The following is a 23832-nucleotide window of genomic DNA, read 5'->3' as shown; positions in this document are numbered from 1 at the left end:
TGGTGTGCAAGCCCTCAAAGTGTCTCTTTAGAGAGTCTTTCCCAACAAAAACAAAGTATAAATTAAGCCCATCTCCTTTTGTACTCTAATTCAGGTCTTGTGTCTGGTGATTGGCCTGGAGATGAAAAAAGCAGTGTAGTGCATTGATCCTGTGCTGTACTCTAGCCTGTACTTTATAGTTTTAGAGGCAATCCTTTGGGAACTAAACTGTTCTGGATAGTTGAGCTGGTCTCCTCCCCCTCTTCTTCCAGGGTTCTGGGATGACCAGTTTAAGGACTAAAAAAAGTAACTTGAAGAATGCATGGATCTTAGCAGCAGCAGCATTCCTGAGTTTCAGCAGACCCTATTGCTCACATTTTTAACAGATGATGTTTCTCTCTTAACTTGGGAATTGTTTAAAGCTGAACCATTGGTCCTGTGTCTCAGGAACCATCCTGTTTGTTCAGAATAGTGAAGTGGCTCTGTCTTCTGCAGCTCTTGTTGACCTTGAGTAGCTTCAGGGTATTTGAGTTGTAGATAATTGGAAGGGCTGGGGGGCTGTCTGCTTACTGTGGCAGTCAGTATCTGGGTGCTGTGCTACTTCTGAACTGACAATTGTGCATTGCCATGAAGGCATGACTAATTTGCATCCTGATACTGTGCATTCTAGTTATCTGGGGACTGATGATAGACTATAGTGGTCATTTCATACTTCAGAGAAGTCTTTTTATCTCTGTCCTGCTACAATCACTGCATGGTCAGCCCTGTAATACAGTGCACCTCTAGCTAACAAAGTTCCCCCTGCAGGGCCTGTTTAATCCTTTCTGGGACCTCTGGCTGTTGTGATGGAGCCTGGAAGAGCTAGTCGACTTTGTCAAAGCAGGGAATGTGCACAGTTTTATTACAGATCTGTCTAGTAAATGTCCACGTAATTACACTCTACCCTGGGCAAAGTCCAAAGAGCAGTTCTGGCACTGTTTGCTTTAAGTTGAAACAAAGGCAACAATGGAGAAAGTCTTCTAAGAGGCAACATGTAAGTTAGTGCCACAAAGTTTTCCGTGGCTGTGTTGATGTGTTGACAACCTGATGTTAGGTTGTTTTTTTTTCTCCTTTTTTTAGAATGCTCTGGTAGATAGTTTGGGAAGTCAGCTCTACTGAGTTTCATCATTTGTTGTGCATCTCAGAAGAGAAAAGCTGCTTCTTTGTCAGTCTTTAAAAATATAGTACAACTAGAGAAGGGAGACTGTTAAAGGCTCAAAGCTAGGCAAAGCTTAGCCTCCAAATTCTGCCTCTTAATACTGAAACTCTAACTTCTTTTGTCATCAGCTTGTGAAAGTCAAATGCTCGGCTTGGACTTCAGGAAGTCAATGTTATCCATCTGTTGCCTGTTCCCTTCCCCCATCCCTCCTTGACTGAGTCCTGTCAGCTCTCCAGATAAGATATTGTGTGATGTGGTTGACTTCCGCTGTGGAAATGACATGTCCTGTACTGCTCATAACTGGAACGAGTGTTGTGTGGTTTGATGCTTGTGGCTGCAATTGCTAAACTATCAGCTGTGTGTTATTTTTTTATCAGGTGACTTTTCTGAAGCAATGAGTAGAACTAGCTATTACAGTAGATTAGTCCTGATCAAGAACTTGTTTTCAGCCTGATAGTCTTTGTGTTGTCTCCTAATTCTTTGAGTCTCAAGTGATAGTCACTCCCTGAGGCTTGCTCACAGGTGTGGAGCAATAGCTTCCTTTGGTGAAAGGATGTTCTGCAGCTATAAATAAGCTATAAATGGATGTGTACTCTGGCTGTGAGCTGTGTGCCCAGATGTAGGCTGCTGCAAGTGGCAAAGTTGCTTAAATAACTACATCTTTAGAGCAGCCTGTTTGGCTTCCAGCCAGCTTGCTTCTAATAGAAGTATGGCCTGCTGAGACACGGAATGAATTGCACCATGCAGTTGTACCTAAGATTTGCTCCAGATGTTCAAAGCACTTCAAACTTAGAAGTGAAAAGGACAGGAATTAATATACTTGTGAAAACTTATTTGGAACTTGTCCTCTTTCTCTGGAGCACTGCTGGTGGATGAGCGGTAGCATTGCTAGAAGTCTATGTAATTAGTGTTCATCTATGTCAGTCATGTTGCAGCCCTCCATCTCAGTGATTTAGATTCTTGAATCTAGTCTTAATGCCATCAGTAGTAAGATGGGCAAAGCTGAGAGGCAGCTAAGTTTAAAGGTGGAGGCAGTTCTTCTGTCTGGGTGCCATAGGTATCTGCTCAGCCTGCTGAGAAAGATTTGCAAGAGCCAAAGGGCTGAGATCCCCTACCCAATGTAGGCAAGAATATTCATATATTGTTCTCTGGCTGGGGGTAAAGGCTGAATCCAGCTCTTCTGCTAATGCTTGTTGTCAAAGCTGTCACTGGCTGGGTGACAGCATGAGGCCTTGCCAGCTACTCCTTGGCTCTTGGGAGACTGGGTATTCCTCGGAGGAAAAGACTGTTATTGCCTTTCAGTTTGTCTCTATGTATTTATAGTGGTATTCTGGTATTTATGCACAGCTATTACAGCAGTATGAATAGCTGACAAGTTTGAAGAGATGTGTTAATTACCTCTAATGCAGCAGTAACTCAAAGGCTATAACTTTTCAGATCTCTAGATGCTTAAATAACTCTAAATAATCAGCTGTTGATCTGTCTTTAAGAGTCTGAGACCCAGGGAAGGGGCGGGGGAAATAATCCCGTGATAGCTGTGTAGGAACTAGGAGGTGAAAACAGCAGTATGCTGATGCAGTGAAGAAGCCCCCTTGTACTTGACTGCTGTTAGCAGAAAGTTCTGGAGGAGCTGGTAAAGCTAGAGGGAGAGAACAAATGTGTTGCTCTGAGCAACAGAAATGAGGCAGTTGTCCTGCTCAGCTGAGTCACAGCCTTGTTAAGCCGCGGCAGTGTTTGCGCACAGGGGTGCGGTACCTGTGGGCAGGTACCGCGAGGGCTCAGACTCAGCTCTTGTCGAAGGTAGTCTCACTCTTGCAGAAAAGCACAGAATCAAACCTGTGAGGGTAGAAATAGCTTTTTAAAGAGTATGGTGGAAATCCTAGCAACTGCCCGCTGTTCTCCCTGAGTTTGCTGACTGCATATTAGACTTATGCCTGAATCAGTGTCCTGGGAGTTGCACAGCATGCTTGTTTAATCTGCTTGGGTACTGTGAGATGATGGGGAGCTCTCCTTGTTCTCCCCTTAGGTTTGCAGAGCTAGTGATGGATGGTTTGCATGCTTGGCAGGTGTGGCTGTGCTAGGGAGCTTGCTGCAGGAGTTGATTCAGCTGAACTGTGAGGCCCTGGGAGGAGAGGGGAATCCTAGGGCAGGAGCAACTTCAAGTGAGTAAAGATACTGCCTCAGGCTGTGCATTCCCTGTTGTAGTGTCGACTTGGTTCCTGCCTGTGCTCCCTCCTTTCTGTAGTGCCTTGTCTGGTCCCTGTACTAGTAACTTCATACCCTCCAGGAAATCTCTTGCCATTGCTACCTGAGGATGCAAGAAGGTCTGGTTACTTGGCAGCTGGCAGGCTGTTAGCCTTAGACCGTAGGGAGTCTAGTGGCTGTGCAGGCCTGTGTAACTGCTCAGTAGCAGCTCTGAATGCTCCCAATAGGGCTCCTTCCAGGCAAGGAATCCACTTTGCTCAGTCAAATACTCTGTGGAAATACTATTCCACAGAATGTTACTTATTTAAGAATAGCTCTAAACATTGCAGAACAGATCTTTAGAGTTCATTAGATGTTGCAACCTGTAATACTGTCCAGATTTCAAGGGGTATCTATTAGTCTTGAATCTGAGTGTACCTCACTGGTGAAGAGCACAGCCATGCTGCTGTAAGGCTGTGTTCAGACCACAGACCTCAGCTGGGGTGTGGGGTAAACCTGAGGCTGCTATTATAAGAATTCTGTGGGAGAGGGTGTAAAATTTACCATTGCCACAACTTCAAGCTAGCAGCTTATCTTATTTCCACCTCCCTAGCTCTTCCTTGTTCGAGGATGTAGCACTGGTCATGGCTATTGACAGCTTTGTGATGGGGAGAGGGAAGCAGAGGTGTTCGTGAGGTTATTCTGTGTTCTTTGAGATCATAGTTTTTAGATCTGGGATTAGCTGCCCGACTCAGCAGGCAGAAGGGCAGTAACTTGTCTCATACTGTCAGCTCAAAGGTCTTCACTACTGTTGGCTTCTCAGAAGAATCTTTCTCCATCTTTGTTTCCTTGTCTTGGTATCTCTGCAGCCTCACCTGACCTGCTCTTCTGGCTATCTCTTGGCTAACATCTGCAAAAAAAAAAAAAAAAAAAAAAAAAAAAACCTAAAGAAGTAACTTTGAAGCCTTTAAACTACAGCTGTTAACTCAGTTGCTGGCAGTCTCCTGCTCACAGGGTTTTATGTTGTACCTCTTTAAGTAGGGATTTTTTTTCCCTATCTTATATCTAGTCAAGCTTAATCCCTGATCTGCAGATAAGAAAGCAAGGTGCTGCTGTAATACTAAGTCACAAATGTTGCTGCCCTGTTCAGATAAGCTACATACCAGTGGGACAAGATTACTTAAGTCCTAAACTAGTAAGAATATTGTCTGTCTCTAGGTTTTGCAGATGGTATAGATCTCATCACTGACTTCTGCATGCTGTAGGAGCCACTGAATTTAAGTTGTGCAGAACAGGGCCATGTCCCATTAGAATGGTAAGGCATTTCTGTTAATGATTCTCGTGTCTCTATTTCCAGTTCTGGCATAAAGCATGTTTCCACTGCGAGACCTGCAAGATGACCCTAAACATGAAAAACTACAAGGGCTATGAGAAGAAGCCGTACTGCAATGCGTAAGTGTCTGCTAGTTACTGCAGAGAATGTGTTGGGCCTGTAACTTGATGCTTGAGCCCATTAAATGTTGTAGTAGTTGCTGGGCCCACCTCCCTTGCAGTTTTCTTGGATTCCAGGATGTGAGAACTGATGCTTAGGGGTGTGGAGAATCCTGACCTTGCTCTGTGGAAATGATCTTTTCCCCTTTGCTTTACAGTATTTCCTGGGAGCACATGTGAAGCCCTGACTGAAGCCCAATTAATGTCTGTACCACAACAGTGAATGTTTTTCAGACTTAAATACCAGGTCATGGCCACTGTTTTAAGTTCTAGCTTGGACAGACTCAAGGTGGATACAAATCATATACAAGCAGGTGTTTGCATGGAGTTTTGAGTTCCCTTAAGAAGAGCAAGGTGCTTATACAATTCTAACAGTAGTTAGCTGGGAACCAAGAAGTGCCCCTTGCACAGAAGGGGGTGTGTGGAACATTGGTATCTAACTGCAGCCTGTGCTCTGCTGAGATGTTGGGGTTGTGGCCAAGTTGAGTGATCTAGTGGCATTTAACCCTAGAAGTTTTAAAGGTAAATACATCTATCTCAGATACAGCTCAAATTTAAGAACTCTCTCTCCTTAGCAGAGAATGGAGAAGATGGAGGCAGAGCTGGGTAGAGTGAGGTCAGCTGGCTATACTGCACCTCACATAGCAGGTCTCTGAGCCCTCAGGTTCCCCGATCTTTCAAGCTGCTTATGGATGATTCATCTTCACTGGCCCCCATAATTTTTTTCTGCTGTCAAGAAGGACCCCAGCTGTGTACAACAGTAGGAGATCTCTGCTGACAATAGACTTTTTGATCTGAATAATAATGGGTGATTCAAAGTACTCTACTCTGAAGTTGTTACTCTGGGAGACCTTAAATGTGATGTGCAACACTGAGTCTGTTTAGACAGGAAGCTTTGCACTAAAAATCTTCAATGCTGTCTTTGTCTTAGATTTTTAAAGTCCTTAGTTCATCTGGAATTGATCACTGGAGTTCAGAATGCTTAAAAGCTAATGCAGTTAGCTTATTTGTCTAAGTTAATGACAATAGGTTTCTAGTTTCTGCCATTGTATCATGAAAGGTAGTCCTTACTGAATCCATAGGTAAGTAGAACTCAGTGCTCACTTGACAAGTTTCTTAATGTCTAAAGTTATTTTGTAGTAGATCTTTGTAGCTGCTTATACTTTATCTAATTTTCTTTTGAAGAACATAAATACTATTTAACGCTTGCATAGCATATTCCTTTTACAAAGTACTCTTAAACATTAATCCTGAAAACATCCTTGTATGATGGGTATTAATTCTGTTAAGAGAGATGAGACTTGTTAGTAGTGAGTTAACTGTGTAATAGGATCTTATCTGAGGTGCAGGATGGCAATGGAGTGAGATGTATCTAGATATCTAAGTTATTTACTGTCAGCACTACTAAAACTCCTGCTTCCAAGGCAAAACTGGGAACTTCACAGAATAAGAGTAGTGTCTGTGACTGGGGAATGACAGCTTTCCAGCACTTGTACTTAGGCTATCAAGTCTCTAAAAATACTTTGTGGCTGACTGATCAGCCTGGGGTCTGGGAGCTTGAGATTCCATTTCAGCAAGCTAAAAGACTGTGGATTATGAGTACAGGGCTGTGTGTTGGAGCCCAGCATGATTTTTTTCATCCATTCTTCTGTGGGTGGAGAGAAGCTAGTTATGAGTGACAAGATTGGAGTCAGCTCATCCCAGGCAGCTACCTACAAACTGGACAGGAAGCAGAAGTCTGCACCAAATTTTGAAGATGAGGCTCTGACTGGATACTACCTGGATTTCTAACTCTTGAGATGTTCATAGTGTGTGTTGCATTGCCAGGTGGCTGGAGGAGAAGTTAGAATAAAGCATCTCTTTAACTGTGACTTGCGCAGGGCTGCAGGCCTTGCTACAGAAGATAAGAGCCTCTAAGATCATCTTGGTATCCTGAGTCAGTGCTGTCTGTCTTTAGATCAAGTGCAGCCTGATACCACCTTTGACAGTGAGCTTCCTGGCACTGAGCATTGGGGCATACTTGTCCCTAGTGCTGCCTCTGGCCATAAGGATGGGCCTGGAGTTCTGTTCTTGTGCTGTCTCCCCTTCATGCTGGTGAAAGGGAAGTGGGATAATAATGGGAAATTCCTGAAATTCCAAGGAGTCTGTGTAACCTCAACCCATCTCAGTTTCTCAACCCCCTCTGCTCAAGAACTGCCTTTGAAGCAGACTTGCTGTCTTAACCCTTCAGTGGCCTCCAAGCCTCCCTGAAGAGGCAGCTGTATTGACTCAACTCAAGGTAGTCCTGGATGTTGGAGTTGTGTGTGCTGAGACCTATGTTAAATGCTTTGTTCTTCCTATCTTGTATGGTTGTGCCTTCAAAAGTAAAAGGAACTGGGAGGAGCTCAAATTTGTAGGCATGAGGCCTGTCTCTGGCAGCTGGAACCCCCTTGCCTACTCAGGGGGAAGGCCATGCAACTGCAGTGCCTGTCATAGATGTGAATTGAAGCTACAGCGAGGGAACTCAGGCTTGATTCCTTCTCAGCTGCTGTCCTTGTAGTTGGAGCATGTGGTATCCCCACAGAATATCCTGGGAAGGAAGAAACTACCAGGCAAGGTGAGAGTGTAGCTGGTATGAGGATAACCCAGAGCTATCCAGAAGGGGCCCACCATTTCCAAACAGCTTTTGCTGATACTAGAGCTGCAGGGTAATGTCACCTATCAGCCAAGGGAAAGGGGGGGAGGGCGGGAAGCTAGCGTGAGTGGGAAAAGCAACGTTTATCCTGGCAGGGAAGAGGCTGCATTTCTGAACATGCCTCAACACAGGGTCTCCTCTGTTTGAGCCCTGGCCTTCTGCCAAATTCCGAAGTCTTTCTTCAAGAGAGCAGTAGGAAGAGGGCTGGGCTTCCTCTCTATCTGACATTACCCAGCAATAAATCTGTGTGAAGCCTTCCAATAAGGTGGATGGTTAACTCTGCCCTCTAAACACTAGTTCTTTCCCCCATGTCAGGGACTCTTTGCTCTGCAGTAGACAAAACCATCTTCGTCAGTGTTCCTGCACTGACCTTAGCAAGGTATTGGGCTGACTGTTTCATTGAAATCCTATGTGAAGATGCAACAGTGCTGCATTGATCCTCATTGCCTTGATCTTCTCTCCCTGCAGAGTACGCTGACAACTGGCAGCTTCATGCTTTGCTTAGAGATAGCCACTCATCATGCATCATGAATTAGTGCCTTGAAAATCCTGTCTGAGAGTTCAAAGCAGTATATTTGGTCTAGGGAATCGGCATCTTCAGAGGCATTACTGGACAGCACTGCTACTTAAAATGCAAAGAAGAGCTTGCGTATGCTGGAGTGTGGAGCTCTGAGTTGGAGCACAGTGAGAGCAGCATCCAGGCAGCAGTGGGCAAGTCTCCTCTCCCTATCATAGGGGCAGCAGGTCTCTGCCCTGTTGGCTACAACACTGTTCTCCTCATGTTCATCCAGAGAGGCTGCTAGATGAAGTCCAAGGCCAGACCTCATTTTGGAACTGTGGGTTTTCTGAATTCATGCTGATATAAATGCAGTTGTCCTGTTGGATGCATCTCAATTCAGAAAGCCCTGCTCTCACTGTGTATGTGCATCTCATACTGGAATCCTACTGCTGGAGCACGGCTAATCGAAGGGGTTGTCTCCTGCCATGTGCACACCCCACAGTGCTTTGGTGGTGTCTTTTTTTTTTTTTAAAGTTGAATGCTGCAGACTAGCTGGCAGGAAGTTAATGGCCTAATGCTCAGCAATCCCTCCTCCCCCACCAAGAAGACACAGCACTCCTGTCAGTGGCCTAGCCTTAAAAGCACAACATCCTTTGTTTGAACTTGTGTGATGGAGGTGTTGCTGTTGGCAGAGCCCTTCCTGCTCACCTCTGCTGTAGAAATAGCTCAGCAGCCTGCTATTCTGATATTAAGCACAGAAGGAAAATGCTGCACTGCTGTTCTCTTCCACTATGCTAGTGGGGGGTGGGTGGGGTGTGTATGGGGGGGGGGCTGCCCTTTTTTCCACCTCAAAAAGGGGCTAACTGATATGGAAGGCTACTGAAAATACCTTATGTAGGTATCAGAAGGGTCACTATACCTCCATCTGTTGTGCTTGTGACTTCAGTATTTCTCCAGGCAATCAACTTCCCTTGCAGAGAAGCCACACCCAACTGTGGCTGTCACTCAGACTGAGTGTGTCCTGGGGGACTGGACTTGTGGGCCTGACATTCCTCTGATACTGAGTCACTGTGAGCAGCTTTGCAGCAGCCCTTGCCTAGGTCTACCTAGAGTTGACACTCAAGTAGTATTTGGGCACTGGTGACTCTGAACGTGGGAGCTGTAAAGCCTTTAATTTCTGGTAACAGCCCTAAGACCCTCCCTAGCAGATCTCTCAACAGTAACTTGATCCATGCATGCCTTTCCATTCAGTAAGCTGTTTGATACCTCTGGGGCTTACTTTTTTGCTTGGAAAAAGTTAGCAAGTAGCAGGCAGAGCTGCTTTGAGTTTCACAACAAGCCAGTGATCTCTTCTTGGCATTCCTTGCCACTCCATCTGGTAGCTGCCTACTACACTAATGGAATGATCCTTCCAAGTGTCTTCTGGGGTGGGAGGGGGGAAGCAGGAAGGGAAGGAGGAACAACTGTGTTGCTGGGATGGAGTCCAGGTGTTTATCCAATGCTTTATTTGTGCTGAATTTCTGGATGAGAATAACCATCTTTCTGTCTCCATGTACATGCTTTGCATACTGTGGTGCTCTGAACAGACACTGCTCTTTGTTTCAGTGTAAATGAAAGCTGGCCTTCCCATATGTTGTTGTGGGGTGGAGGACCCCCAACACACTTGGCTTTAAGGAGAGACAGAGGAGCTAGGGAATATGGAATACTTCTGTTTTACCTCTGATGTTTGAGGAAAAGCTTCCTGATCTCTGTGGAGGAGAGGGGATAAAATGTATGGAAAAATGCTTCTGAGTAATGCCATGATTCAATGGTTGGAAGGCTGCAAGGGCTGAAGGAGCCTCTTTGGGGTGGAGCATCTGTTCCCTGAAGTGTTTAGGAATGACTTAGCCCAAGTGCTGTCTATACACCCAGACTTCATGGAGAGACCTCTTGCAGGTCATATGACTGTGTAAAGCTTCCAAAGCAGCTTATAGAAATCCAGAATCCTTCTCTAGGATTCTGCCACCCTCCATCCACCCTGTCTTTTGGTATTAGCTGCTTTCCATGACTGGTTTCTGCCTGCTGTTAGCAGTAGGCACCACTGAGTTCAGTGTCTAGAATGGAAACTTTGCATCCTAGGCTCTACTTACAGGGCAAAGCTAATCTGCCTTGCCCACTTTACCCCCCCCCCCTCATTGAAGCAATCTAGATGGCTTGAGGGGCAATGAAGTGCAAAGGCAAGCCTAATCAGATCAGTGTTCGGTGTTCTCGTCACTTCTTGATTCATGTTGCTGCCAAGCAGTTTAAATCAATTCTACCCCTCCACACACGATGTGAAGCATTTGTAGATAAAGCCTGTGCTAGGGGACATGAAGGGAAATCTCACTGTTTCTCTCTCTCTGCGGGTCACTATCTTTTCCTCCCAAGCTTGCCCTGTGTTTGCATGCTGCTCCCTCACAGTAGCCCAAGGCATTCTGCACCCATCTGCCTACTTCATAAACACAGGCTGTGCCAAGCCTCTTCTGGACTTGGGGGAGTGCCTGCTCCTGCTTCACTAGCTCTGTAGCTCAATCTGGTATAACTCAGGCTATCTATAGATTCTGTCCTTAATTATCATGGACCATATAGTTCAGCTGTCTTCTGCCTGTGCTGCTGCTAGTCCTGGCCCTAAAAGATGGTGCAAGGACTTAGTCTGGTTCTGCAGTGAGGCTTGCTTAGCCTGTGCATTGATCTCAGTGAGGAGGCAGACTATAAATGTTGACTTTCCTAAACTTGCTTATCCATGCCAAAAAAACCTTGTGGAAAAACCCAGCTCCGTTGCAGTGCCCATGTTGTTCCCATAAGTAACCTCAGGTTCTGGGTAGGGGCTATCAATCCTCGCTCTCGTCTCAGCCCTGGCTGGAGCTGAGGCCTCTCTGCAGAGGGAGGGCTGGACAGGCATGGCTCTGTACTGGGGCTGAGTCGTGGGAGGGGGAGCGAGGGAACTGTGGCAAACAGCTGTTTCCAGAAGTGACTTCTGACTTCACAGTTTGGCAGTCCCTGTTCTTCTGTGTTCACTTGAAATCTTTCCATTGTGGATTAAAGCAGGTTTTTGAAAACAAGCCGCTTTTTACGTAGGCAACATACTGCTCTGCAACACCCTCTGGTAACTGTTGGCAAAGCCTTTGGGAGAGGGGGTGAGCCACATGCTGCCTGTTTTCAGTGAGAGCAGAGCTGGCTCAGTAAAATACTGCTCCCTGCTGCTGTCCTACATCGAATGCTGATGTGCTAAGACACTGAGGAGAACCATGCTGGAGCTGATGAATCTTGCTTCCCTCACAAGCATTATGGGATTTCTGCTCAAAGTTACTCAGGGAACTCTGTAGAAAAACACTCCTGCTTTCTCCAGCTCTGTGTTAGCCTGTCACTACTACACTGGGTGGGTAATAGGGGAATCCTTGTGAGAAGGTGTCCTACAAAGTTGTGCCCTGAGTTACTTTATTCCAATGTGAGTTCTGGGTAGGCTGTGAGCAGATGCTTGGAGAAGGCGGCAGCTGTACATGTGGAGAGCTGGACCAGCCATCTTGGCAGTGTCTTCCTGAAAATGCTGGGAGGAATTGAAATCTTTCTCTGCAGAGAGCCTGCTTTTTTACAGTAAGATGTTCACAGGCCCTTTGCAAAGTGAAGGTGGTGCTTCCTTTATTAAATAAGAGTAGTTTATTTTTTTTAAAGCATGTCCCCAAGAATCAGCAACTTTTTGAAAAGCAAGATGTGAACTTGTGAGTCTTCTAGCAAATTCTGTTTGCTTTGTTTAACTTGGTTTTACCAAAGCCTTGAGACAGCTGTGCAAAGGTGACCTGCCTCCTGGAGGTGCAAGATACAGCAGAAATGGGGAAGGGACCTTTTATTTGCATCAGTAGTACTGTACCACTGCTTTCTGCATAAGTCTGCCAGAGTACTTAAAGCATCCTGTTACATAAATGCAAACAATACTGAGCTGGAGATGATTCTTCTAAAAACTCAGTCATATCACCTGTGACCTACAGCACCTAGGATCCTCTCCTTAGGAACAGATACTCATCTCCCAGTCATGCTGAAGATAGCAAGTCTGGGTCCCGTGGCTAACAGACCTGCTGCTCAAGTTAGCTTTTGAGAGAGCCACGTGGATGTTGCAGGCTCTATTGCAGAAGTTTAATTATGGCTTCCTATCTTGTGAGAAACTACAAGGGCAGGAATGGTCCAAGCTTAACTTGGCTTGACTAGCTGGGTGGGAAAAGGGTGATACTTCCTCTTCTGGGAGGCAGCTCCCAGAAAATGTCACTTTTAGGGCAGGACTGGGAAGTGATGGGGTGTGAGTGCTCAGAGATTCATGCTGGGCTAGAGTTCAAATCAGCAGGGAACATCCTCTGCACTACTGCTCTGGATCTGGGGAGGTGAAAATGCTACTTGGATGCCTTTTGACTTGTAGATCTTCAGGAAACTGGGCCCAAGAGGCTGGTGAAGGGCTGTTTCTGCCCGGTGCATGGGGAGTAGGGATTCTATATTTAGAGTCTCACGTTAAGTTCAAAAGCGGCTTTCTATCTTAGGCGTGCCTTTAGTCGTGCTGGGTTTTCTTCATGACTGTTAAGTAAATTAAGCAAACTTTCTCCAGTGGCTGTGGGAGGACTTTTATAATGACACTAAGGAAACTAGCTAGGGAAAGGCTGTTGAATGCACAAAGCAAACAACATTATCCCATGGTAATTGCAGGATTTGCTATTAACAATGAAGTTAAATTTCAGGTGGCTTGGAGTTAAAGTACTCTAAGTCTTCTCGGGCCAGATAGACTGTGTCTAGCTCCTGTATTAGGAGTTGATTTGACCTGGTTTAACAGCACAACAAAAAATGCCTTGTCTCTTGCTGCTCTAGTTGAACCAGCTCACACTCATCGGAATATTTTGCCAAAGGCTCATATGCAGAATCTCACTGCAGGCCATAAAACTTCTTTCCTTCCTTCTGTGGAGGAGCTGTGCACATAAGGTTTTTTTTTGTTGTTTTTTGGAGTTTTTTTTTTTGAGGTGGAGTACAGCAGCCTTCTCTGTAGATGACACCTGTTGTGTTAGAGGTATTGCTATAACTTAAAAAAAAAAAAAAAAAAAAAGGTGTGTTGGAGGGGGTAGCAGAAAGTGCTCTGGGCTGTTTGCCTCCTGTGAGGCAGATGCCAGAGGAGTCTGGCCGGAGGGTGAGGCTGCCTCTGGGGTTGTCCCTCTGCCAGCACTGTGCTCCTGTCCTCCTCCGCTGCTGATCTGATTACTTCGTGTGGTGCGTGGAGGCTAGGCAGGCTTTTCTCAGCATCTCTTCTGATGAGCGTCGGCATCCTGGGTCCCATGGAGCTGCAGATTGCAGGGGGTATCTCCTAGCCCTGAGCGAGGGTGGGAGCCTGGCGAGAGAAGACGCTGCCTCGCGGCTTTGCTCCGTCACGCGTCCCTCTGCCCCACGTACCCGCCTGCCGTTTCGCTTAATCTGACGGCAGCCCCCTGTGGCGGAGGATTGGGGGGGGGGGGGCACATCCCGTTTGTCCGATTCGTTAAACTCTAATCAGGCATAGGATGGATGCCAGCGGCGACTGCTGCGAGAGACTCGAAGTGTGAGGCAAATCCGCTGGCCGTCTGTCGGCTCTGCCCCGACGAGGCCGGCGTGGCAGGCTCCTCTCTGCGGCGCCGCGTTGTTAAAATAATCTGCGTCTGCCTCGGCTGATAAAGCTGCTGTAGAGATGGGGAGGGCGTGACGAGCTGGGAGGTCTCGGCGAGCGCTCACCCCCTGCCTCCGTGTCCGGTCTCCGGACCGCTGGCCTCGTACTTAACCTGCTCGGCTGCTTTAAGCGTCTCCAGCGCTGTGGAGCGCCAGGCAGGTTGCGAGATGTCGGCCTGCTCCGCGTGGCCGAAACTTGGCTCCTTCCCCGCTTCGTCCCTCCAGCGTCCCTTGGGCGGGGAGAACGCGCCGCGCTTCTCCGGCCAGCGCGGCAGCAATGCGTTTTGATGCTGAGCTGCTGTGGCACTGGTCGGGAGCAGGAACCAGGAGCACCTCCTCACAGGTAGCTTGAACAGGTGTTTTGCCAGACTCCCGTTTGTTCATGAAAGGTTGATATTTTTGCCTGAATAGCTATTACTTAGCAGCAGACTTTACACAAATGTCACATCTAAGGGTGCGTGGGACTAATTATTTCCTTTCAGTTTGTCAGAAGAATGATTGTTTGAAACAGCTTCCCCCTGTTTGTCTTCTCAGCTGCTTGGGTCTAAAGCCTGGAGCATTGTGGTGTTTGTTTTTTCTTTTTTATTTTTTTGTTTTTTAATGACCCTTTAGGGCACAGACTCTTCCTGGCCTAATTTTCCCCTAAAGTGGATGTCTCTACTCCTGTGGCTCTTTCCCTGAATAGCTCTCTACCTGTTGGATTAACATAGGGATGTTAACACGTGTTTCTGGAGAGGAGGGAGGGAAGGGAATTGAGGCAGGTGCAGTGTATTATAGGAGCTGTACATGTGTGTGATACTGGGAGTGGACCTGCTAACAGGTCTAATTGGCCTAACTGGAGCTTGGATCAGCTCTTGCAGCATGGTGTCTTTTGCAGCTCCTGGCAGGATGCCTCTTCCTTTGAGGACTTTGGGCTGAGAGCACAGTGCTTAATGGAAGTTGCAGTGTAGCACTGGCTATTACTGGCATGGTAGGCACCAAAATTCTTGCTACTTCCTATTTGTGAAAGTCCTCTTGTGCCTTCCACTCCAGTCCATGTTAGTGAAGACGACTGTTCCGTAACTGCACATTTAGATTTGGCATGTGGTGCTCACGCTTCCTCTGAAAGAGAGGCAGGTTGAGTGAAAGAAATCCTCCCCCTTCTCTGCTTCCCTAGCCAAGACCTATTTATGGTGGAGCCGGGGGGAGGGCAGCAAGGACCCATAGCTCTGTTCCTTTCTTGGCTCTGCTTTTTCTAGATCTAAGAAGGGAGAGAATTTGAGTTTATTCCTCTACCATGAGACCACCCCATGCAAGGAGGGAAGGATCTGTCTTTGCTCTAAATCCCACAGGTGCTGAGGGGGAGAACAGACGCGTTGTTCCCACGCACATGCTGCCTTATATGCTCTCCCCAAACCCAAGGCAATTCACTCAGTACTTTCTCATTAAGATTTAATTTATTGCTGACTATAACTGTGGGCTGATTCTCATGCATATGAGATGATTTTCCCTCTCTAGTGTGTTCCTGGGTTATGGGTGTCTGTGTTTATACTGGCTGAGCAGTGGGAAGCACTGACTTCTGCAAGTGGGGGTGACTTCTGTCACCACTCCTAAATCAGGAACTCCTGGACTTAAATACCCAAAGGACTGAAATGCCTTTTCCTTATCAGGCAAGCCTCATGAGCTTCACTTTAGAGAAAAGTTAATCTAATCCAAGGGTAAAAGGTTCAATTTGTGCTTTTCTTTGTATGAAGATCTGGCTTTTCAGTTTCATGTAGGGCCTCAGATATGTCCATGTTCCATATAAGTCTAGTGTAGTAGAAAATAAGGAAAGCCCTGTCCCAGGAATGGGAGAGGGTGAAGTGGTGCCCAACAGGGTCTCTTGCTCTCTGGTCTTCTCCCAGGATGTAGCAGGGTAGTTGCAATGAGAATGTGCAATCCTCACCTGCCGCTGGGCTGTAGGGACAACGCAGAGCTTTAAGCTCTCGGAGCCTGGGGAGACCCTTGCGTGTCCCCTGCTCGGAAGAGGAAAAGCTCCGTGCGTCTGGAGCAGGCTAAGGGGCAGCAAAGCTCCGTGAGGATGGATTTCACTGTGACCAGGTCGCCCCTCTGTTCTGTACTGTAACTTGGTTTTTCATCCCTTCAGTGACTGAGGCTTCTTTCCTGCACCCCGAGGCCACTGCCTGGGACTCCGTCTTTCCTCCATTCGCATGCCCAGAGCACTGGATGCGGTTGCCATGGTAACCTAATGATTAGGCTCTGGCACTCAGAGATAGCAGGGCACTAGCAGATAGTACGGCGCTCCTGGGCCGTGACTGAGCCGTAAATGCAGCTCTGTCTCACCAGTGTGCACAACTCGAAAAATGCGTTTACCTTTCGCAGGAGCCGTATGTCTTGCTGCACTGCAGAGGCTTTCCTGCCCAGCCTGGAATCTGTGCACAGGCCTCTCGTATTTCAGTGTCCTTGAAGGGAAGAGGCTCTTAAATTGGGATTTGCTGTAGGAGCTGTTGCTGAGTAGCAGGGAAAGCCTTTTGGAATTGCAGAGACTCCAGGCAATGCTGATGACACTGGATTCTCCTCCCATGTCATCAGACAGGGACAGAGTTCTGCTCCCTGGCTGAAGTGCAGGCCTGGGGCTGATCTGTGTAGCTTCTTACTTTCAAGACCTGATCATCCAAATGGAGAGTTAGCAATCTGGGAGGGTGTCTGGGTTCTTAACTCCACTTAGACTTAAAAAGTGGCTTTGTTTTCGTTGACTTGGTATGAGTCAGGCAGTGACTTCCATGAAACTCGAAGGGGCTCTAGCACGTGAATGGCAATGTGTAAAACAAGAGACCAAGTCTCTGTTAGCTGAGGTAGTGAATTTATTGGCTTAACACTACTGTTAACTAAGCCCAATTCCCTCAGCAGCAGCCTAATAGCAACTTGTTTTGCCCAAAAATGCACGTGTGCCACTTGCTGTGTTTACTCCCAACTCTACACGAGATACCAGTCTTTGCTGTTCCCGTTGCAGTAACGTGGTACGTGGTCCGTTCCTCAGAACTGGGGAAGTGGCGTCCCTGGGACCTGCTGAGGTGCAGCAATGCCCTGAGCAAGGGCGCTCTGCAGAAAAGCTGTTGAATGTGACCTCCTTAATAGCATGCTGCATTGGTACTACTGATGCTTATCAGCTACTAGGAAGTATCTTTGTCATCTTTGTGCTGTAGTCTATGGTCTGCTTCCCTTGATCCTGTCCATGCAAGGTGTGAAATGGTTAGGTGTATGCGCAGTTGTAGCAGCCTTTGTGAGATCTTTGCTAACAAAAGGTTGAGCTGTAATTTAGAGAGCCCCCTCCTTTTTCAGCCTCCTAGGCTGTTCATGCCTGTGTTAGCAGCAGACAGCAGCTGGTGTGGATTTGGTCCCAAGGTGTCTGATTTGCTGCTTCTGAAATGTCACTGGTGCAGCTTCGCAGCAGTGGTAGTAGCAGAGCTTTTGCCAAAGTTTTCAGCAGCGGTAGGTCTGCTCTGGGCAAGGCTGCATAACACCCATCTAGATATTCACACTCTGGTCGCATTAGCTACTGGGAGAGCAAAAAACATGGCTAAAATGTAGAGAGCTTCATTTCCATGAGAGCACTTAAGAAAGTGGGAAAGCACACCCAGTGCACTGCAGTGCCTGCTGTTCTTGGTGAGCACCCTCTTGGAAACCTGGATTTATCATTTTAGGAGTCTTAATGCAGGAGTTGCTCTGCAGCAAGCCGCAGGCTGGCAGTACCTTGAAGTATGTGCCCTAATGTAACCTGGTGTGAAGTCTTTATGTAGTGATGCCCGAAAGCTCCTCGTAGTGGGAATGGAGTCTGAACGTGCAGTACCATTTAGACCTTCTAATCAAGTTTAATCTAAGGGAGATTAAACAATCTCCTTGGAGTGACTGGTGATCTGTTGTTGCTCTAAAACTGGTTCTTGTCCCTTTCAGTCTTCCCTATTGCTGGATGTTTGCGGTGGCCTGTGGAAGGCCAAACAGGAGCAGGCTTACTGGGTCTGGATACAGCTGCGTCCTCTGTGCTCCTCCATGTGCTAGTGACAGATGAGGGCTGGCTGGGATCTCCTGGCTGAGACCTGTCAGGTGCTGGCAGTGGGTGTGGAGGGCAGAATATTTCCCAACCCTTGGGGATCCTGGTGTTAACTCATCTGCTCTAATGTAGCAGCCAGCTGGGTTAGTGGTGACAGGACAGGTCCTGTTTGACATCACCTGCTGTCAAGAGTTAGGGCAATGCCCTCCCTGCTCCTTCTTGGGAAGGTGTCTCCTCTCTTGGGGTGCACCGCAGGACTGGTGGGGAGCAGGCAGCAAACTGTTGCTTGCCTCTTCCCCTTTTTACAGACCACGTCTGCATTGTTTGGTTTCTGGCTGTGCGGGGGGTGGATTCTCTTTCCTTCTGAGATGCTGAGGAGGAGACTCCTTTCGTTTCCTGCACTGTTGCTTTACTAAGATACGTGCTGCTCTTGCAGGTCTGTGGGTTGTGTATGTTTTGCTTTCCTGCTCTGACAACACCACTGTAAGGCAGCAGCTTTCAACTCGACTCCTCCATATGCAGCTGGTGTTCTGCTAGTTTATCATTTGACCATGTTTTGGTTACCCTTGGGCAGAGGTGCTAATGCTGATTCTGTGAGTAGATAATTGCTGGTGCTCTGGAACAGAAGCTCCGAAAGCACAACCCAAGGGCTTCTTAAGACCCACAGATGATTTTGTGGTCTATAAAGGGATAGCAACTGCAGCTATCCTGTAGCTTGTTATGTAACACTCAAATGACAGCATGGTTCAGCCACCAGTTGGACTACATTGAGTGAGGTATGGGAATTGGAGGCCACAGAGTTTGGGTTATAGGCCTGAGTAGACAGAGCCTTTCACCTCCCTGAAATTAGGATCAGTATTGTAAGGAAAAGCCTTCAAATCCTAAAGAGCAAGTTAAACCTCTCAGCTCCTCTTTTGTGAGGAGCTGCAATCTGTTCCCTGGTTCTGTTTTCAGTGCACCAGTTAGACCTGGTGACCTCTTTTAAAGCTGTTACAGTGGGAAGAGAGTCTGATTGCCCTGGCTTTTCAAGAGAATTTATCAAACCTGAAAGTGAAAATGGGCTGCACCACCAAGTGCTGTACTGCTGTGGCCTGGAACAGCCACCCTGGTGCCTTATGTGCTGCAAGTTGGAAAGCCTGTTTCATGAGCTGGCCTTCTCCTGGGCTCTTGCAGCTCTGTGTTCAAAGCATAAGATATGAGCCAGTGATGATGCTGTGTCTGTGCCTTCAACCTACTCTCTTGTAATACAGTAATTTTCCTAAAATCCTGCAGTGTCTGTTTCTGCTGATGAATTTGGGAATCCTTCTTCAGCTCTTACAGATGAGAAATGCTGATGCTTTCTAAAGGCAATTTCCACCTCTTGCTCGTTTGCTTCCTGTCATCTCAGTTATAAACCCTAAAGGTTGTAGTGGGATGTCTTCAGTTTCTCTGCTATCTCATGAGAGCAGTTCATACCAGTTTGGTGTTTCTTGGGGAGCTTTGTCCACAGAGGAGTTTCTCTACAGTGGTCAGTGGTGAGGCAATCTGGAGACATTCCTCTTCTAAACCTGAACATCACTTATAATGCTCCAGGTGCGGAGACAGGGTGAGTGCCCAGACCTGATCTGGCCATTGGGAGAGTGTCTTCAGCATTGCAGGATGTAGCCAACCCCCCCTGAGAGAAGGATCAACAGAGGTACTTGAGTGCTGGTGAAGTGTCATGCAGTTGGGACTAACCATGCGACTTGACAGCATGAGAGCGTCTGGCTGTGAACTGCACGATGTTCAGCTAGGCTTGACCAGACCATGTTTGCACACTAAACCTCCGAAGTCATGGCAGGGATTTGCCTCTTGCTGTTCTTCATTTCTTCTGGGCGTCTGGAGGTTGGGCCGGCCATGTGAAGTTTGCCTCGTCTGCGTAGGGCCCTGTAGTAGCCTCCGTTGTCTCCCACTTTAGCATTAGCTATTTGCTTTCTGCCAGTACTTGAGCTCTTCTGACTGATTTATGTCCTCTATAGCAAAGGCTGCATGCACTTTTCTGAAAACTGCTATATGGCACTTCAAAATAATAGCTGCTGGGCTTGCAGCCAGACCACAATGGAGTTCTTGCTTTGTGTAGTGCTCCCATTTTAGGCCTAAGGATTCACTAAACATACTGAACTGGTATAGATAAGCAGTACAGCCTGTGCCCCCAAGTTGGGCACTGCTATGCTGGCACAGTCATGAGATTCTGCAGCACTAATAAGTGATAATGTGAGGCTTGTGTAGCTGCAACTTCAGTAAAATAAGCAAGTAAAATCACTCCCACTCCCCTTTGACCCTTTACCACTGAAGCAGAGGCGAAGTTATTGTAAACCAGATGAGAGTGCACAGTGAGACACACTGTCATCTCAAATGGCTACTGCTAAATCTGCAAATGCTGAAGTTTCTGTAGCCACGGTACCGTTACTGCTGCTGAAGTTGATGTGGCTTTGCTCTGGAGTGGGGCCAAAGCACTTGGCTCTCCCAGAACTTCTCTGGTTGTAGCTGACAGCCGTGTGAATGGGAAAGGCCAGTGAATGTCCTTGTTTCCCCTAGGAATGCCCGTAACTGCTCTGTCTTCTCTTTGCAGACACTACCCGAAGCAGTCCTTCACCATGGTGGCAGATACTCCCGAGAACCTGCGTCTAAAGCAGCAGAGTGAGCTTCAGAGCCAGGTGAGTTTGTAGATTGCTCCTTGCCCTAGGCCAGTGTACTTTGCCCCACTGCACTGCATTCTTCTGTGCTCTGATGCTTGCTTAACACCCTTGCCCTGAAGAGGGAGAGGCAGGTTTGGGGTTCAGATTTCATGCATCTGAACTGTGCTTGCTGTTCCATTCATCCATGGCTGCTATGATCTCTCAGAAGCAAGAGGTGTCCAGCAGGCAGTCTGCCTCACCCAGTCATGTCTGTGTCTTGTGCCAGTGTATCTCGTCTGCTGAGATCCAGCAGCACAATTGGGTGAAATGACAAACTGCCTCATCTGGACAGGGAATTACTCCATAGGCAAATATTTAAAATAAACCCCAATCCTGCAGGGCTTGAAAGCTCTGGCAAGCAGAAATAAACAGAAGGGATAACTGACACAGGGTTTTTGTTTTTGAGGATTTTCCCCTCTAGTGGGAAGAGAAGAGCCTGTTTGAGAAGGGTGTTGTCCAGATGTGTCCTGTCCTATATCCTTAAGGAGTTCCTGGATTAGCAAAAGTCCCTAGCTTTGAGGCACAGCTCTGAGCAGTATTCTCACTAATTTCTGGTGACAGAGTAGGAACTTTACCCTTTTGGGGGTGGGGGGGGGGGGCTGAGGAACAATCTCTATTTTCCTTCCTCTCACTCCAAGATGCTGAAGACTTACAGAAGTTGGGAGATGTTGGTGGTGCTTTTTGTAGAAAAACAACTGGAAGGGCAAGGTTTGGCAGCTTTGGCTGGCCCTTCATGTGACTTCAGTTTGCCAAGAACTGGCATTCTTTGGGCATGGCTGAACCTGAAGGTTAGGGCAGTGTTGGAGCAGCTGAGACAAGGCCCTGAACTGTTCTGTCCTAAGCCTTGATGTTGTAGAACTACAGACTTATGCTCAGAATACGCTGCACTGGAAGAAAATGCATCCAGAGGCAATTTTGGCTTGAGTCACAGTCTCTCAGGAGAACACAGGATGTGGCAACTGTTCTGGGAATCTATTTAACTTTTTTTTTCCCTTTGAAAGGGGGCAAAAAGACTGCCCAGAGTGTTGTCAGCAGGGCATGCTGGCTTAGCTCAGCATTGTAACAGTGTTGGTCCATAGAAGATCTGGGCAGAGGGTGCACAGCACAGGATTTGCCTTAGTGTTGTTTTCAGGGTGAACAGTCATCTTCTGGGATCAGTGCATTCCTCTCCCTGCTGTGCTGTGAAGGATAAAGTGACCTTCCTTTCTTCTCTTCCCATTAGCCTGAAAGTGCCAGCAGCTAAAAAGTAGCTTGCTGAGGAGTATTTCCTGCTGGAGGAGGAGGGGGAAACTTAGGACCTTCACTCACCTGTTAAGATAGAGCTGGTGGCAGCCATGCAGCTAGCATCAGGTTTTGAAACCTCTGCTTTTGTAAGGTCTCTTCCTCAGAGCAAGTTGCCCAACAGCTCCCTGGCTTGCATAAATGCAGCTTGGCTCAAGCAGAGGGTTAGAGCTCAGCCTGGGGCTTGCTTTGTGTTTCATAGAGCTGTTAAGGGGACACAGTTGCTTTTCCCTAGTAACAATCAAGACAATGCTGCACCAAGTGCTCTGGAGTCTCCAGCACTGTTTTCACAATGAATTCAGGCTCTTCATTAGTCCTTTTCCGTTAAAGGAGACCCTAGGGGAGGGAGTGTGCTGGGGCTGTACTCTGCAGTGCCCAGGCTTTTTATAGCTTTTTGGGACTCTTTCAGCTCCTTGTGTGTGTTGTGCAGGAAGCAGTTGGGAACAAATGCTGTGTGTATGACAGCTGTCTTGCAGGAGGTGACATCTTTATTCTTTTGGGCTTGTGCCTCCTAAAAACATCCCCTTTGCCTGACTGAGGAGGGGCTGAGGCAGCTGCCATAAACATGAAGTTGGTCTCACCAGATCTAGCAAATGCAGGTACTCAGCTCTGTTGGGCTGCAAAGACTGTATCTATGCAGGCCTGTGCTGTACTGCCTCAGTGCATCCTGCCAAAGCTGGCTGGGGGTTTCTGCTTCCTCCCACAGTGTAGTGTTCTGTTTGTGTGGTCTGCCAGTGCTTCTAGGGCTGCACAGAGCTGCCCAGTCTGCAGAACCTGGCCCTTCACCCATCCAGGTGAGGTGTTACAAGACACAGCCAGCCACCAAGGGGGACAACCCTTCCTGCAAGTCTGCCAAATGCAAGATGCCTCATGGCTTTAAGCTGTTTAAGACGCCAGATCCTAGATTTTGTCACTAAAATTCAAATTCTAGCAGAATTTCTGCCCTTTGGGGAGAAGCAGCCCTGCCCAGCTCCCTGAAGCCTCTCCTACCTTCACTAGAGCAATGTTCCTTCCCCTTTGACAGCACTGCGGGGTGGTGTGATGGGAGCACTGCTGTGTGTCAGCTTGCAGGTGTACTGCCCGTTTATGTTGAAGAGCCTGGGCCCCGGGATACTTGTTTCCCTTCTGTCCAGGGGTTTGGTCCAGTGGCTTTATTCATCCTACCTTCCTCCTAATCAAATGCCCCTACAGCATCTTGGTGAGACCCAGACGTCTGCCCAACTGGAACAGCTGCCCAGGAACAGAAGAGTTTAAAGGGACTGTTCCAAGCAACCGAGCTCTGGGAAGAGCTGCTAATGGAGGAGCATCCTGTTCTTCCACTGCGTTAAAAAGCAGAAAGACCCTGTGTAGAGGAGGGAGCAGGGAGTGGTGAGGGAAGCTGAATCAGGCAGAAACAGCCAGACTGAAATGCCCGCAGTCCTCCAGGGAGGACAGATCCTAAACACATTTCAGATAGGATCTTAATTTCTCTCAGCCTTTGTTCTGCCTACAAAAGGAATTTCCTATTTTCTAAGCACCAAACATTCATATTTCTTCAAGCACTCTAGCTAAAGTACAGCTGCTCCATGCTCTGTTTTATTGATAGTCCCTTGGTAATTGCAGGAGCTATGCAACTCCTTCAGGATTGGAATAGGTCACTTCCAGTCCTTCTAGAGCAGGCAGAAGAATTCAGTCTTGCAAATTAACTGGATAAACTTGAGCTGCTAGCTGAAATGTGAAAGCTTGTCAAAGAGGCCTTGCTGGCTCTGCTTTACTATGATGACAGCTTAGCATTTGAACTGGCAAACTTTGGTACAAAAGCACTCCTACTATCTGAAAAGTGCATCCTGGCTAACACTGCTGTGACGGGCAGAGCTTTCCACATAGATTTAGTCATACAATTGCTTGTGGAGTGAGATCAGGATTGTGTGAACAGTTGTACCTTATCTTCAGGCTAGCATTTGCCAGCCAAACTCAGCCACGGCTCAGTCTTTGGTCCTTGCTGTGAAACTTCCTGCAGTGCGCGTCCCCCTGGGAGAAGCTGTGGCTGGGAACAGCTGGGAGCCATGTTAGGAAAAGAGAGAACAAGTCCATCTCCTTGGTTAGGAAAGCTGCAAGGAATTTCCAAATGGT

General features: G+C 47.4%; 1 protein-coding gene across 1 annotated transcript in view; it reads left to right on the top strand.

Moving 5' to 3' along the window:
• Window positions 1-23832, top strand: part of LASP1 (LIM and SH3 protein 1) — a 39160-nt gene that overhangs the window by 1033 nt on the left and 14295 nt on the right. The window contains exons 2-3 of the mRNA XM_062595779.1: window positions 4719-4813; window positions 20334-20418. Coding sequence (XP_062451763.1) covers window positions 4719-4813; window positions 20334-20418 — 180 coding nt within the window. The remainder of the gene's footprint in view (window positions 1-4718; window positions 4814-20333; window positions 20419-23832) is intronic.

The sequence above is a fragment of the Rhea pennata genome, chromosome 26 (assembly GCF_028389875.1).
Source record: "Rhea pennata isolate bPtePen1 chromosome 26, bPtePen1.pri, whole genome shotgun sequence".
Taxonomy (NCBI): domain Eukaryota; kingdom Metazoa; phylum Chordata; class Aves; order Rheiformes; family Rheidae; genus Rhea; species Rhea pennata.
This window is presented reverse-complemented; position numbering and strand designations above follow the sequence as displayed.